This window comes from Chlorocebus sabaeus, chromosome 25, assembly GCF_047675955.1.
Source record: "Chlorocebus sabaeus isolate Y175 chromosome 25, mChlSab1.0.hap1, whole genome shotgun sequence".
NCBI classification, from domain to species: domain Eukaryota; kingdom Metazoa; phylum Chordata; class Mammalia; order Primates; family Cercopithecidae; genus Chlorocebus; species Chlorocebus sabaeus.
Window position 1 is genome coordinate 45045655 of NC_132928.1, and position 15902 is coordinate 45061556.

General features: G+C 35.4%; 1 protein-coding gene across 8 annotated transcripts in view; it reads left to right on the forward strand.

Moving 5' to 3' along the window:
- Positions 1-13764, forward strand: part of EDEM3 (ER degradation enhancing alpha-mannosidase like protein 3) — a 68433-nt gene extending 54669 nt beyond the window's left edge. For 5 of the 8 annotated variants that reach the window (XM_037985821.2, XM_037985822.2, XM_007989190.3 and 2 more), the window contains 3 exons: positions 1190-1375; positions 2662-2709; positions 9794-13764. In XM_037985821.2, coding sequence (XP_037841749.1) covers positions 1190-1375; positions 2662-2709; positions 9794-10203 — 644 coding nt within the window. In that variant the 3' untranslated portion in view covers positions 10204-13764. The remainder of the gene's footprint in view (positions 1-1189; positions 1376-2661; positions 2710-9793) is intronic. The other 3 variants (XM_037985820.2, XM_007989195.3, XM_007989192.3) reach the window with 1 other exon arrangement.
- The last annotated feature ends 2138 nt before the right edge of the window (positions 13765-15902 follow it).

The following is a 15902-nucleotide window of genomic DNA, read 5'->3' on the forward strand; positions in this document are numbered from 1 at the left end:
TTAAGTTGGTTTAAGAAGGGAAGTTTTTTCACTACATGGAAATGGATTATTTTCAATGAATTCAACCGTACAAATACAACTAGGATTCACCAGGAGGTAGAAGTGGGAACTAAAAATCATCAGGATCCATGATAGTGAATGTTTTTCACTTTTCTCTATATCTCTACCTCTGGGTTCTTCTGAACTCTTCTTCCCTGCTCCTCTTTGCAATTCTGCTTCATTTTCCAGCTTCTCACCAGCTTGCTCTCTCTTTGTTCATCAGTTCCAAAATGGCCATTCTAGTTTGCAGCCTCAGCCTCAAGTCTGTGTCATTTAACTGGGCTATTTCCCCCTGCTAACTGAAACAGTCTTTCTGTGTGCCAGTTCGAGGTCCCCCAGAGAGACTCAGGGTCAGGTAGCCATCTTTTGTCTAATCAATTATTACCAAAAGGATGGGTCATGCATTCTGCACTTAGCAGGACCTATGAGAGTGAGCATCCTGAGACAGAACAGACAGTTTCTTCTGGGAGACTAGCATGCGAGTTGGAGGTGGTTGTGATTATCATCTCCAGTAAAACAGCACAGCATATTGCTAGTACTACTACTATTAATAGTTCTAGTACTATTATTTAACCAGTGCAAAATAGCAATACTGTTTAGCTTATAGAGGAAGAAGCACTATAGTCATAATTATTCTTTGTGTGCATTATATAAAAAAGAAATGTCCATTTTTAGTTTGGTAAAACAATGTACTCATGACAGTAGTGGAAATTTTCAACAATAAAATTCATTCATAGTTCTGTCACTGTCATCCAAGTCATTGAATTTTTTCATTTCTAGGCTTTTCCATAAGCATATGAAATTTTTATAGTCATAATCATAGAATTCTGTATTCTACTTTTTTAATGTATTATTATTCTGTGTGTCCTATCAAGTAGGTCATTATAACTTACTTATAATGGTATGCAGTTGTTTACAATTATAAATAGTTTAGTAAAATTATTTGGGCATAGGGCTTTTTGCTTCTTTTGAATTATTTCCTTTGGATACAATTCTATGATAATTAATGGGTCCAAAAGTTATGTTGGTTTTTATGGTTCTCGATGCATAAAATTAATTCTGTCATTGTAAAAAAATCAGTAACAATTGGTAGATAGATCTTTTTAATGGCTGGATGTTTTGATGTTTGCTGTATTTATTTTCTGGCTAGATGACAATGAGGGGAGCAGCAGTGATACTGCCCCTCTGTTCCAGATGGCAGGTGATGGAAAGGATACGGATGACATCAAGATCCCCATGCTGTTCTTATTCAGCAAAGAAGGAAGTATCATCCTGGATGCCATCCGGGAATATGAGGAGGTAGAAGTGCTCCTTTCTGATAAAGCAAAAGATCGAGGTAAGAGTCAAATACCATTTGTTTTTTTATGCAGCTTAGTATTAATTTTGCTAGTTTGAAAAGAATGAGTCACAAAAAAATTTTTTTTGAGGTTCACTGGGAAAACAAGTAAAATTTTTAGAAGATAATTTCAAAATATATTTTTGTTTTGGAAATAAGAATAATAAAACATTTATTTTGCTTTGTTTTCTGAGTTAGGATGTTTTTAGAAATATGTTTTTATGTGTAATTTGTAATTTTTGCCATGAGTCTGTTCAGGTGATAAAAATACAAGAGACTACTTCAGGAAAGCCATTTTAACATCCGGAAATGTTCACCATGTGATTTCACTGATACTACATCTTACATGTCTTTTATAAGGAATAAGAAGACATGTATAGAATGTTGTATACAGTATGATAGTAGTTGGTCTCAACAGGCCACCTGTAATCAAATGACTGCTGTCTTGGTGAAGGCAATAGAAATCTAGCAGCTTCTTCCCAATGAGATCTAAGTCTATCACATGGATATTTGTAAGAGTTACAAATGGCTGTTTCTGAAAAACAAGATAGCATGTCTTAATTTATGAGAGTAGATAGTCCTCTGCAGGCCAAAATGTTTGTTAGTAATTTGAAATCTCTTTGAAACCCAGATTACTATATAAATGCAAGGCCTTCGTGGTATTCTTACATAGTTTCACACCCAAGGATAGAGGAGAAATGAGGGAAGGTGAGCCTTCAGATCTTGCTCGTGGTAGCAGTCTTTCCTGTCTGCTGGAGAGACGTGAAGAGAGAGCTAAAGTTCTCCCATACCCTTAAATAGATGAAGTTGTATAATAGTACAGAGTTGTGACATCCCCTGGGGTGTTTAATAGATATGTAGGAAACTGATTCAATTCTGTGTGACTTCCAAGTGGGACATTTAAAAAAAAAAAAAAAGTTTGGTGATACTTATGCTAGCATAATCATGCTAGCCTAGTTTTGTCTTCTTGTATTGCTTTATTCTTCTTTGAGTCTTTGAAATGTCAATTATTTAAGAGCAATGGAGTGAGCAGTAGGTTGTATATAACAATGTATAGATGGAAACAGAACAGAATACAAAGGTTTTCTAATCTTAAATCCTCTGTATACCTGATTTCTTTTTTCCTGGGCCCTTTTCTAAACTCAAATCTTCTTGCCTACATATATGCATTTAGGCACATCTAACATAGGCAAATTATTATTTCATGTAACTTTTTATTATTTCATGTAACTCTTTAATGCATTTGTTTTTTTCCCTCCTATTTTGTGCCACCACTGGAATTTCAGCAGCAATATTAAAAGGTAAAATGATTCCAAGCTACATTATTAATAGTAGTAAGTATCTTGCATTAACAAGCCTTAAATTATATATGTATATATGTATTGTGTGTGTGTACACACACAAGTACATATATAATTTTGTTTCAGTGGATACCATGATAATATCTTGTGTAACATAATTAGATTATTTTCATGTCTAGTCAGCTGTCACATAATTTTTAATCGATCCTGTTGTAACAAATTCTAATAATTATACATCCCATATAATAGATGAATTCTGTGTCTGTGTCCATACGAGAGTCACTCTAACAAAGGCATTGTTGTTTTGGTATTTATTATTTTGATCACTTTTTATTTGAACACAATGTAAAATATTTAAAGTTTTGACTTGTTTTAAAAGCTCGTGTGTGTGTGTGGTACATGGGTTAGGACTATAGGAGTATGGTAAAGCATGTGTTTCTTATACCAGAGAAAGGGTATGAGACATGATTAATTCTACCAGAAAATAAAAATTCTTGGTGAACAGTATCCCCTTAAGGACCTTGCATTAAAAGGGCATTATTTAAAAGATATTTTTTTGAAAAGTTTAGTCTATAAATTTACTGAACTGTGATTGTTATAGAGTGATCTTTTGATGTAAGTATTGAAAAGCCACTTTTTTGTGTAATAGCTCTTTATAGAACTGTACAGCTATATTAGCAAGAAGATACAGTATAATTGTTAATATTTATTAATGTAACAAATCAGTGATAATAGTGTTATGAAATCAACAAATTTATTCACTTAGGATAATATCCTAAGAGACTACACAGTCTGTAGTGGTTATCACTTGTCCTATATCATTACCACATACATCAGTGTTTCTCCCCTGCATCAGAATCAACAGATATCACTTATTAAAAGTGTTGGCTCCTGAGTCCTGCTCCAAATATTGAATCAGACTTTCTGATTCAGACTTTCTGATTGGGAATCAGAATCTGAAACTTCAAGTAAACATCCCAGGTGATTGTGTTGTAGCTGCTTCCTCAGCTACACTTTGAGAAATACTGAACAAGATTCAGAAAGCACCCCTCTTCTGTCTCCCAGCTATGTATCAGGCCATATTGTACCATCACGGATACTAGTTAACAGATTATATAAGTGCAGTAAATAACATCCTTAAAATCTGAACAATAAAATGTTCTCCAGATTGCCTTTTCTAGAAATCTCATTCCACAATACATGTTTTTCCTTATGAAGTCACACAGTGCTGATTAAGCAGTCCTTTTCTTATATTAATACAGAAAACAGAAGCCCCTAAAAAGCCTTCACTCCTGTCTTCTTACTCTGATAAGTCCATGCCATATAGACATATCTGAAACTGTTCTGCTAGCAGAAATTTTCTGTTTATCTTAACACACATTCTTCTTTAGAAGCTAAAAAGCATTAGCATTTTATCAAGTGATGTTGCTTCCTGAGGTCAAACCTGTGACACTCCTGAAAGTTAAGCTATCCACAGTCTATTGTTGAACAGAATTTTCAGCATCATATCGCTCAGCGTTTCAGTTTTCCAAAATTTCAGTTCGTAAAGGTTCTTAATTATTCCAACCCTGTGCCCACAAACAAAGGCAATGTGTTGTTACCTTTAGGTCCAAATTGAAGCAGTTTACAATTAAGAGTAAATTTCCTTTTTTCAGTAGTATTTCTCACGGGGAAAAAACATCAGCATTTTTAAGTTCCAGTATATTGTCATGCTTGCACCTTAGAGGGTAAGCCTATCGCGCCTTAAGGGCTCTAGACAAATGCTTTCAAGCCACTCTATTTGTGTCTGTCTGGTAAAGAGCCAGACAGAGAAAATGGAGGAGGGGGAAAAAAAGGTTCCATCCTTTGCAATGCTCTGATTTAAGTCAGGCAGGGTCACTCTTCCTGATTATCCCCCACTGAACTTGATTGGGATGAATCTGTTCTACAGTTGAACCACAGACTTTAAGTTGCTGTTGGAAAGGATTTGATTCCTAGGAGAAAAATCTAGTACATACGCCGATGAACTCTACCTGGAGAGAAACATCTGAAACATTCTTCTTGGCAGAATTGATACTTAACCTTCCCTTCTCCAACCAAGGCATGTTTTCTCATGCATTTTCACATTTGCACCATCTCTTCCCTTTTTCTGGAAGTTCCCTATCAATCCCTGTTTCCTCTGTAAGAACATTTAGACATCCTAAATTTCAAATTCCACCTTCTTGATGAAATTTTTCTTAATTCTCCTAGGTAAAATTAAGATTTTCTTAATTCTCCTGGGTAAAATTCTCCTAGGAATTCTCTAGGAATTCTCCTAGGTAAAATTAAAGAACTATTTAAGTATTATGATACTTAAATAGTTCTTTACCTGCGTCTTATCGCTATATTCCTTGCTTTCAGTAAATATTTAATGTACAGATGAATGAATGAATGAATGAATGATTGTATAATATCCAATCTCTAAGTCTTTACCAAGGTTCTCTTCCCCTTTCATTATTAAAGCATACTGGTTTTTTTCCTTTGTATTTTGAGAGTTTCTCCCTTATTTCTTTCTGTGTTTCTGATGTACCATTCCTGAATTTAATATTGTGGCTGTTCTGCTCTTAGGACTTTGATCTCACATACTGGTGAAAACAGGCACCTTAGGATCAAGATTTGTAGCAATCTGGCAGACTTTAACTCTTCTATGTTTTTGTAGTTCCCTAACTGCCATTTTTACTTTCCTGATTGTCGCTTTTATTTCTAGTTCTATAGCTCCTTCAGCTTGCAAAAACCAAAATCTATTCTTCTATGGGCATTTTCTTCAAAGTTCTTCTCTCTCTCTCTCTGCTTCTCTGCATTTACATTTAGTTGGCCCTGGGTGACTTTCCTATAGCGCTGCATAGAATAGTTATTGGTATCTTTTTGGAAACTTTATAAAATTAAACTTGTAACAAATTAAACAATCCAGAGGTGTATTAAAAGCTTTTAAATAATCTCTCATCTTTCCGAGATAACCAACCAATGTTAACAGTTTGATGTGTAGTCTTTTATATTTTTCTCCGTGCTTTATACATTTCTAAATATATGTATCATTCAGTAACTTGCCTTTTACAGTTAAAGCTATATTAAAGACATTCCTCCAAGCTAGTAGGATAGCATAACTTATTCTCTTGAAAGCTACATTATATTTTGTATTATGACAGTACCCTGATTTATTTAACCATGTCACTATTAGGCATCCAGATTATTTCCAGGTTTTTGTTTTGCCACTGTATACAATGGTGTAGGTAATGTTCTTGTACATATCTTCTTAGATATGCATACTTTTTTCTAGAATTTTGAGATTTACTAAAATGGAATGCTGGCAGAAAGGATATGGGTCTTTTTCATTTTAATGGATGTTACAAGATGCATTCCAAAAAAGCTTGTAGCAATTCACATCCCTTCCAGCAAGATATGAAAGTACATGTTTCTTCTTATTTTAGTCAGCATATTTCCCTTTATAGGTATATTTTTTGTTTTTTCTCCTTATGGATTGCCTAGTCATACATTTTGCCTTCTTTAAATAAGATTGTGTGTCTTTTCTAGATATTTTATAGGACCTCTCTGTCTGTCTGTGCATTTCTTTTCCTATATTTACATGCATACTCATAAAGAAATAGAGGTTCTGTAAATTATCTAGAAAAGACACACTTATAGAGACAGAGGTTACACACACATACATACACACACACACAATTTTCCCAACATGTCATCTTTTCACTTTGTTCATGTAACTTTCATAACATTTTTATGTAATCAGAAATCATAATTCCTTTAAGGCTCCTGGGTCTCCTGTCTCACTTAAGAAGATCACTCCATCCTCTTTTTACATAATATTTTCCTAAATTCTTCTGGCATTTTTACAATATTTTACATTTTGGTCTCTAAATCATATGGAATTTTAAAACATAAGTTAGGAGTCTTACTTTCCAATTGAGTTGTCAGTTTCTAAATACCATTTATGAAGCAAACCACTAATTTCTCCTTCAGTTAAACTGCCATCTTTGCTATATATCAAATATTCTTGCATAGTTGGATCTGCTTCTAGGCTTACCCTTCTGTTCTACTAATCTGTTTATTCCTGTGCCAATAATAAAACAGTTTGCTGTTTTGAGTAAATTTTATTCTCTGATAGGGCAATTCTCCCCTCGCTGATTCTTCTTAGAGTTTCTTGACTTCTCTTTGATATATGCTGTTCCCTAGAAACTTTAAATTAATTGTATCTGGTTCTAAAACAAAAACAAGAAGTACAAATGAGATTCGTTTTGAAATTATATAATTGCATACTTTACATATAAGTTAGGAAAATGCTAAATATTAAGACTTTTCATTTAAGAATATACCTATAAATTTAATCAAATCTTGTTTTGTGTTCTCATTATGATTTTATAGTATTAAGCAATATGGGTCTTATACCTTTTACAATAAATTTAATTCTATATTTTGTAGCTTTTATTTTTATTATGAAAAGGTTTAATGATTATATTTTTAGCTAGTTATTGTTACTACAAAGGAGTTATTGGTATTTGCATAGTCTTCTTACCAAATTCTTTTATCAATTCTAATAGTTTTTTTTTTCATTAGAGTTGCTTTGACAGTATATGATCACAATCTGAAAATACAAATAATTTGATCTTTTTCTATATTTACATTGATTATTCTACTTTCTTGTCCGATTGCATTAGCTACAGTCCCAAAATAATATTGTATATGTAACCCTAGGAGAGTTTTTGATCACAAGCACAATCTTCATTACCAGGTAAAACAACCCTACACCTTTTCCTCTCTTTCTAATCTGGAATAATACAATCTAGAAAGAAATTTGGAGGTTTTTCTTTTTGTTCTCTCTTGAATTTAGGGAACCTAGGATAAATAAGCTGTAAGTAGCCAGCTACCTTCTTTCTTTGGTCCGCACCATTGGTTTCCCTAATTGCCTAATTAAATTGTACCTTTTTCACAGCTTAGAAGACAGAGATTGTGTGGAACTCCTCAATCCACCCCTCCAATCCCCCTCCCCCCGACCAAGAAAAAAACCCTAAGAATGTAAAGTTTCAGAGTCAGGTAATCCCACCTCATCGGGGTGAATATATGTGCGATGTAGGGGCAGAAAGGGGTGTTCCCTTTCCTCCCCATTATAAAGGGTTATAGCTGACACCCCTGTTAAACAGGTTAACAAGAGAAAAGCGTAATAATTTTATTATGTGTACGTGTGTGCACAGGAGCCATACAGAATATGAAAGGGGACAGGTGGTTGAAGCTTAAATACCCTCTTCTTAGGGAAGAGGAATACTAGGGAATGAAGAGGCCCAATGCGCAGACAATGATTGGTAAAGGATTCTCTTTGCATAGTATCTAGATAAAGTCCCCCAGTTAATCTCTCGGAGCTGTCCCCAGAAGAACAGAAGAAAAGTCTCTCTGGGTGTGGTGAGGACGTGCAGTCTCTGCTCTTCTCTGATGGCTCATTTTTTTCTGGTTATTTGATGAGAGTCCTAGGGAGGGATTCTAGAGACAATTTCATTTTGTTTCAAAAGAAGCTTCCTTAGATAAGAAAATTCCAGAGAGAATCCCCCCAGTTGCTTCAGGAAAGAGGATCAGAGAGACAGGGAGGCAGGGGAACGTCAGAGACAGACTTCGAATCTGAGGCTTCTTTCTGAGACCTTTCAGTTGTCCAAGCATTCAGCATGCGGAAGCACCATATTCTGGGGAATTGTTTTCTGTGTCCCAATGGTACCCACCCACCCCTTCCTGCATGTCTGCGTTTCCTTTGGTTTTTCTGTTTTTTAAATAAATCCTCTTCCCTCCCTTCTTTGACATATTACCTTGTACTTAAAGCTCAGCTCAAGTGTCACTTTCTGAAGGAACTTCTCAAATCTCCTTACAGTTGTCACTCTGTGTCTGTGGGTTCTGCACCCATGGTTTCAACCAACCGTGGACAGGAATTATTCAAGAAGGAAAAAGCATCTATGTTGAATATACATGGACTTTTTTTTCTTGTCATTACTCTCCAAACAATACAGTATACCAGTGATTTGTGTAACATTTATATTGTATTAGGTATTATAATCTAGAGATGATTTAAGGTACATGGGAGGATGTGTGTCAGTTATATGCAAATGCTGTGTCATTTTACATAAGGGACTTGAGCATCCAACATCCTTATCTCTCTTTTGTAACATGTCACAGTTGAGTTTTCTATTTATTTTCCGTGATTATTTGTATAATAAACATCTTTTTCCCCTATTGGACTATAAGACCCATAAGGGCAGGTATAGCATTTGGTGTTGCCCCTCATTTTATCCCTAGCACTATGCAGAATGATCACTTGGAAGAGATTTGCTGGCCAACTGCATCACAGAGGCAGAGACTGAACAGGATGTAGCATGTAGGCGTCGATGCTATTTAAGCACTTTCTTGTAGGAACCCTAAATAAAATGCCTCTAGTGGTTTCACTGTGTGTTCATTATAAGAGGTTTAACCCACTCTTCAGCCTTCCAGTGGATTTTAGAATGACTGTATCTTACAATTCATAGACCTACAGTAATAGAATTTTGTAAATAATCTCAGTTCTTGTCTTGTGAAAATATTTCTGATCAATCACATTAATATCCTTAGTCATTCAAAAAAATCTATGTTATCTGCATCTTTATGGCTTACTGAGTAGGAATTTCACTTTTCAAAGGAATATTATTTAAAAATATTGCAATGATATATGCAGTTTAAAATTGATTCTGTTTAATATGTTCTCATGTGTAAGCTTTAGGTATCTAATAAATTTTAGCCATACATTGCAAATCTCTGTATATTTTAATATTATTATTGGTTAGTTTACTTCTTGGCTTACTCATGTCCACTCATGTCAGTCTTAGTTATTGTCATTCCTTCCAGTTTGGAAGAACGTTTATTTTCTAATACACATTTTGCACAGTGAATCTATAGGAAAATGTGACTGCATAAAGACAGTCTTCATTTCAGTGCTGATGCTCACTGTTCTGCATTAACATGATTCTGTTTCACTTTTTATTTCATCTTCTTGCAAAAACCAATATGCTTTGGAAAGTGTAATAGTACATTTTTTTTAGAGAAGTAGCGTGAGGTTTGTTTGTTTCTTACACAGATCCTGAAATGGAAAATGAAGAACAACCATCCTCTGAAAATGATTCTCAGAATCAGAGTGCTGAACAGATTTCATCAAGTTCTCAGGAGGTTGATTTGGTTGATCAAGAGTCTTCTGAGGAAAATTCTCTAAACTCTCACCCAGAATCATTATCTCCAGCAGATATGGACAATGCTGCAAGCATTTCCCCTTCTGAACAGACTTCTAATCCCACAGAAAACCATGAGACTACAAATCTTAATGGTGAATGTACAGATTTAGATAACCAGCTTCAAGAACAATCAGAAACTGAGGAAGATTCCAATCCTAATGTTAGCTGGGGTAAAAAGGTCCAGCCTATAGACTCCATATTAGCAGACTGGAATGAAGATATAGAAGCATTTGAAATGATGGAGAAGGATGAGCTATGACTTGCTAAACAATCTGTTGGTAGGTATTTAAAAAGAAAAGGTAAACTGTGTGTGGTTAATAGACACCCTAATACTAAGCAGGCTTTCTAATGGGAGGCTTTAAGTATGGTGATGAACAACCACGTTCTGACTGGTGTAGTTATGGTAGGAATCTGGAGCATACTGTGTTAGAATTGACCTTGTTTAAAACTGTCACATCAAAAATGGAAATCCACAGTTCCCCCTTCCAATGCAGCATTGCACCACCCTGCAACACCTCAGGCCAGGGAAAGATGACTGAGCATTCCTGGGAAGCAGGTTTCTGTAGTCTCTGCATAGACAAGAAACAAAATTCATTTAGTAGTGGAGTGGGGAATCGAAGTTTGGATAGCCTTCTAATTAAAGGAAGCTTGCCTTTCTTGGTTTGGGGGTTAGAGGCTCTTTCGGGAAGATGCATCCGAGTATTGTGGCATTCTGATTATGCTGCCTTCACAAAACACTCTAAGTGACCTAAATGGTTATGAAGCAAATGCATTTATGGTGAAAACAGTCTTTGCTTATCGCTTTCTCTTGTTTCATTTAGTGACAAATGATCAAGATGACTTGATTTTTTTTCCTTCTTAACAATGTCCTTTTTATTTAAACCAAAGGTGAAGCCAGTGTATTTTCTCAGTGAGTTCTCTGCATAAAGACTAATCAGTGGGACCAGGTAAAAAGGTCATATAATATATTGTGGAGATTGCTTACTTAATACTTCTGAAAAATGGAGTAAGGGAGAAACGATAATGTTGCAATATGAACCTCCCATTGGGCCTTCCATAGGGAAAGCTATGACTACTCTGAAATGGAACCTAGCATTATATCCTTGTAGGGTAGATTATAAATCTTTTCCAGTTCATTTCTCTTAGAGGTGATTACCTCTAGCCATCAGCCTTACTCCATCCCATGTTTGGTATGCAATTTGAGCCACAAGGCTCATATCGCCAACAGCTATATACATTTTGTTCCATTTTTCTATCTTACAGAGCCATGATAAAACTGTGGTTAGTGATTTAAAATTCCTGGAGTAACTACTGTTTTTCTCCTTTGAAACTTAGGTTTCTAAAGTTGCACCTAAGGAGTCTGTCACATTTTCCGTTGAATCATGGTTTTTGTTTTTAACAGATATTCCTTCTGATATGGACTTGAAAATTAGTCTATGGTGACCTGTGTTTAAAAAAAAAGTACAATAACAACTAGCCATATAGCCATATAGCTTAATAAGAATCCCCCAACCCCCCTTTTTTTTTTGGTTGTTGTCATTGTAGTCTGGTGCTGGCCACATTTAAGTTTAAAAAATTTTTAAATTTTGTTGTTGATGCCTGTAGACAGCCCTATAGTTGAAATCATGGCTTTATTCATTTTATTTATTTTTAAAACTTGCCTGAATCAGTTCTAAAGGAATATTTAAGAGACGTAATTTTCTTCTCTTTACCATAACAGTACACAAAACTTTTTCCTAAAACACGGTTGTGAGGTACTGGTGAGCTGTAAGTGGAGCTGTTAAAAGCAGCAGTGCTGTATTGTAGTTATGTATATTCGTGTACAGTATGTTTAGATCCCAGGTAAACATATTCTTTTCTGAGAGGATAAATACCTGCATTCAGATATTCCAGGTAAATATAATTGAGTCAGGGAGTAGTAAATCTAATGGAGAATTCATTTTGGGGAGGGGGAAAAAGAATAGTATGCAAGACCCTTATTGGCTTTTAATTATACCTGAAACCAAAATGGATATTTTTAGTCTCTCTGCATGTGAGATTTGATGTAACAAGATAGAACTATAATATATACAGTATATGGAAGGATAGACATAGTGCTTTGTTCATTTTAATTGCAAGCTGCCAAAATAGCTGAAGCTTAATTACTTGACTTGCCTTGATTTGTAGGACTGGGGCTTGGAGAAAATGAGCAGATGTTCCTCTAAGACATTGATTACAGAAGCCTTATATACATGGATTTGATTTTGTATTTGTAGCTGAAAGCCATTGTTGTCTAAATCTAACTTTTTTAAGTTATCAAAACAACCTAATTTCTTTTCCAACAAGGAGAACTTAATGACATGAAGGATTGTGTGACACATTGGAAAAGTCAGCTTACTGCCACTCTCTTCCTTTGGCCATTAGAGGGAGGTGTTGCCTCATCGACGCTTAGAAGCAAATCGTTCACTTGTTTAGAAAAGTAAATCCTTAAACACAAAAAAAAAAAAAAAAGAAAAGGAAAAAATTTAACCAATTTTTCTTAATACCCAGAAGGAATTATACTCAGTATTTCCCGAGTTAAAAAAAGAGGATATAATGTTCGTCTGAAAAACTCCAACGTTGTAATTGACTCTACATTCATTTACTTACTTGACATACTGCCACAAAGTAGTTTTTTAGTTCATTAAAAATTCCAAAGGCATTAGTTGTTTTTTTTTTTTTAATGTTTTGTTTTTTAGTTACCTTTTATAGACATTTTAGTAACTTGCTAAAGATTCAGGGGATTCTATGAAACCCCAATTTAGAAACATCTGGTCTACCTCAGTTAAATGTTGACTGCTTAGAAATATAGCTGAAGTGATCACCACAGCCATAAAATTGTTTGAGTAAGAAAGATTTATATAATGTTTACAAATCTGGAATCAAGTAAGGATTTTAGCTGCAAGTTAAGAGATATTAGAGCAAGTATTTAATTCAGGTATTTTCAAGTTTTAAAAACCCGTTTACCTACTAAAAATAGCTAGAGTTTTTTTCTGCATATAAAAGTTCATTGAAATGATATGCCCTTATTTGCAATACTTTTCCCATAAAGTTTTAAGTGTGAAAGAATTGTAATTTACTAGATATGTTTGGTATGGGATATTTTGTTGGGCAGGTTTTCTTTTTTCTTCTTAAATTGTAATAGGCTTCCAAAAAGAGTATAATTGTTTCAGAACAAATTAACTCTTGGCATTATATATCTCCCTTTTTCTTTACAGTATTAGTAAAATGAAAAATTGTACACTTTCTGATTTTAACTTCACTAATATAATTACTCTCTCAAGAAGTTTTTAAAATTTAAATTACCATCACACAACCTTTTTATAGTAAAGCCAACATTTGTTCTCTCACCAAACCCCATGCCAAATTCATCATGAAGAAAGCTCAGCATAAGTAATTCAAATACTGCTTATAATTTTAGAGAAGGGGGGGTAGAATTTAGTAAATAGTCCAGCCGGTCGTTTTATGCACAAGGCTTCAGTCAGAACATAGAAAAAAAAAAACATTCTGTGAATGAAATATTGTATGTTCAGATTTTATAAAAGACATTTTTAAAAGCCCAATTTACAGCCGTATATTTTCTTATGATGTAATTTATGAAAAAGATGTCTGTACTAACAGGTGCTGTAACACTACTGTTGTTGGATTTTATTGTTTGATGATAAATGTATACAATATTTCTAAGGGAAACTATGTACTGTGATGTAAAAGTCTGGGCAAAATGTATATAATCCTGTATATAATTGTGTATTTGATTATAATTACTGATTGTAAAGATTTAATAAAATATGTAAATATTCTGGTTTAGTTTTAATTTGAATTTTTAGAATCACTGTGCATATCTTTATACTTTTATGTCTTGATATTTATCACTCTGTTTTCCTTTTTTTTTTTTTTTTTAAACTTTCATTTTATCCTCAGGGGAGTGAATTCTGGGGACATTTTAGGCTGTAGAAACCCAAGTTTGTGGGCTAAAGTAAAGATTTTGGACCTTGTTCTAAGAAATCACTGAAGGGTTTTCAACAAGTCAGTAACATGCACAAAGGTAATGGTAAGTGAATAAAACTCTAGAATTGTATATAAAGTATGATCCAGTGTTTGCTCACTCTCTCCCTCCACATACACACACACACACACACACACACACACATATATAATGACATTGACTCATTTATTCAACAAAGACTTAAGTGCATGCATGCCTTCTGTATGCCAGGCACCATTATAGGACCTGGGGTGGTTGTAGTGGACAAATGGACAAAATGTAGTAAAGAAGATAGAAAATAAAGTAGTAAATAAAAAGGACAATGAGTTTATGAAGAAAAAATTATGGTGAGGGGACAGAGAGTGATGGAAATCATGGAGTGAGGGTCTAGTTAAATAGCCAAAATACTAACAGTGGTTATCTTGGATTGTAGGCAATTGCTATTTCCTTATTTGTATATGTCAGTATTTTCATAAGTTTCCAAAATAAACATTATGATTTTAAAAATAAGTAGTTTAGGTCAGTGAAAGAATAGAAGAGAACATGAGAAATACACACCAGGTGGGGCATGGTGGTGCACACCTATAATCCCCTCTCCGCATGAGGCTGAGGTTGGGAGGATTGCTTGTGCCCGGCACTTTGAGACCAGCCTGGGCAACATAGGAGACCCTGTCTCAAAAACAAAATCACCCCAGAATCCTCCTATCTCGTGTTTCTGCACGATTCAACCAGTCCCATATGTACTGCACACCTACCATGGACATAAGCAGCATTTGGCTGGGACTCAAAACCTTGAGAGGAGATGAGGTTTACCAAGAAAACTGGGTGGAATAGGAAAAAGAGAAGATCTAAAATAGAGCCCTGAGATTCCTAGAATCTGGGGACAGCAGAGGAGGAAGGACATTTGTAGAAGGGAATGAAAAAGCAGTTGGAGAGGTGGGAGGAAAACAAGGCTGGAGCAGTGTATAAAAACCAAGACAGCATTTCAAGGATGGAGTGGCAAATAGCCTGAAACCCCTAAAAAGTAGTTTCTTGGTTTTAGCAACCTTTTCTGAAGTCCCCTCCCCCACCAAATATCCACAGGAGGCAGTGCGTACTTGGTGCAAGGCAGATTGTTGCTATGGAAGACTGTGGGGCTCCATCTTTTAATATTTGAGAAAACCCAGAAATTCCGGTGAAATCTTACTTTAAAACATTGTTTGAGTTAAACAAAATATACGTGACAGCAAAGGTCTCCAGTTTGCAACCTCCAAGCTGTCAGATCCTTACCTCCACATGTGTACGTACAAGGAAGACCCCATTCATTAGAGGATCATTCACCAATTTCCAGTTCCAGATTTATCATATGCACCACAGACCTCTTTCAACTGTTGAGATTTTCTTATGTCTTAATGGCCCTGGTGGTAATTAAGTGGCTTTTTAAATGTAGATTAATCTTTTAATCAAGTAGGTCAATGGAAAGGGGACATCCATTCACCTTCCTACAATTACTCTTTTTTAAAAAAGTTTTTGAGACAGGGTCTCACCATGTTGGCCAGGCTGGAGTGCAGTGGCTATTCACAGGTGAGAACATAGTGCCCGGCAGCTCTGAACTCCTGGCCTTAAGCAGTCCTTCCACATCAGCCTCCCAAGTAACTGGGATTACAGGCACCTGCCACCACGCCTGGCTTCACCTTTCTACATTTTCTAATGTCAACCTTTGAGACCATCTTTAACCTGAGGTAATGAAAGTTTCTCTCTTAAATCCAGCTCAGGTCTTGCTTCCATCAACTGGTCTGGCCAGACTGCTGACTCAACTTCACCCCACCTTCTTCCTTCTGTGGTTCCTGGTGGCTCGCTGTCTCCAAGCCACATACTCCCCTGGGGTATATCTGTAAGCTTCTACTCAGCTCAACAGTGGTTCCTTCAAGTTCCAGAAACACCTCAAAGAGGACTGGTCCAGGCCAGCTGTCTAA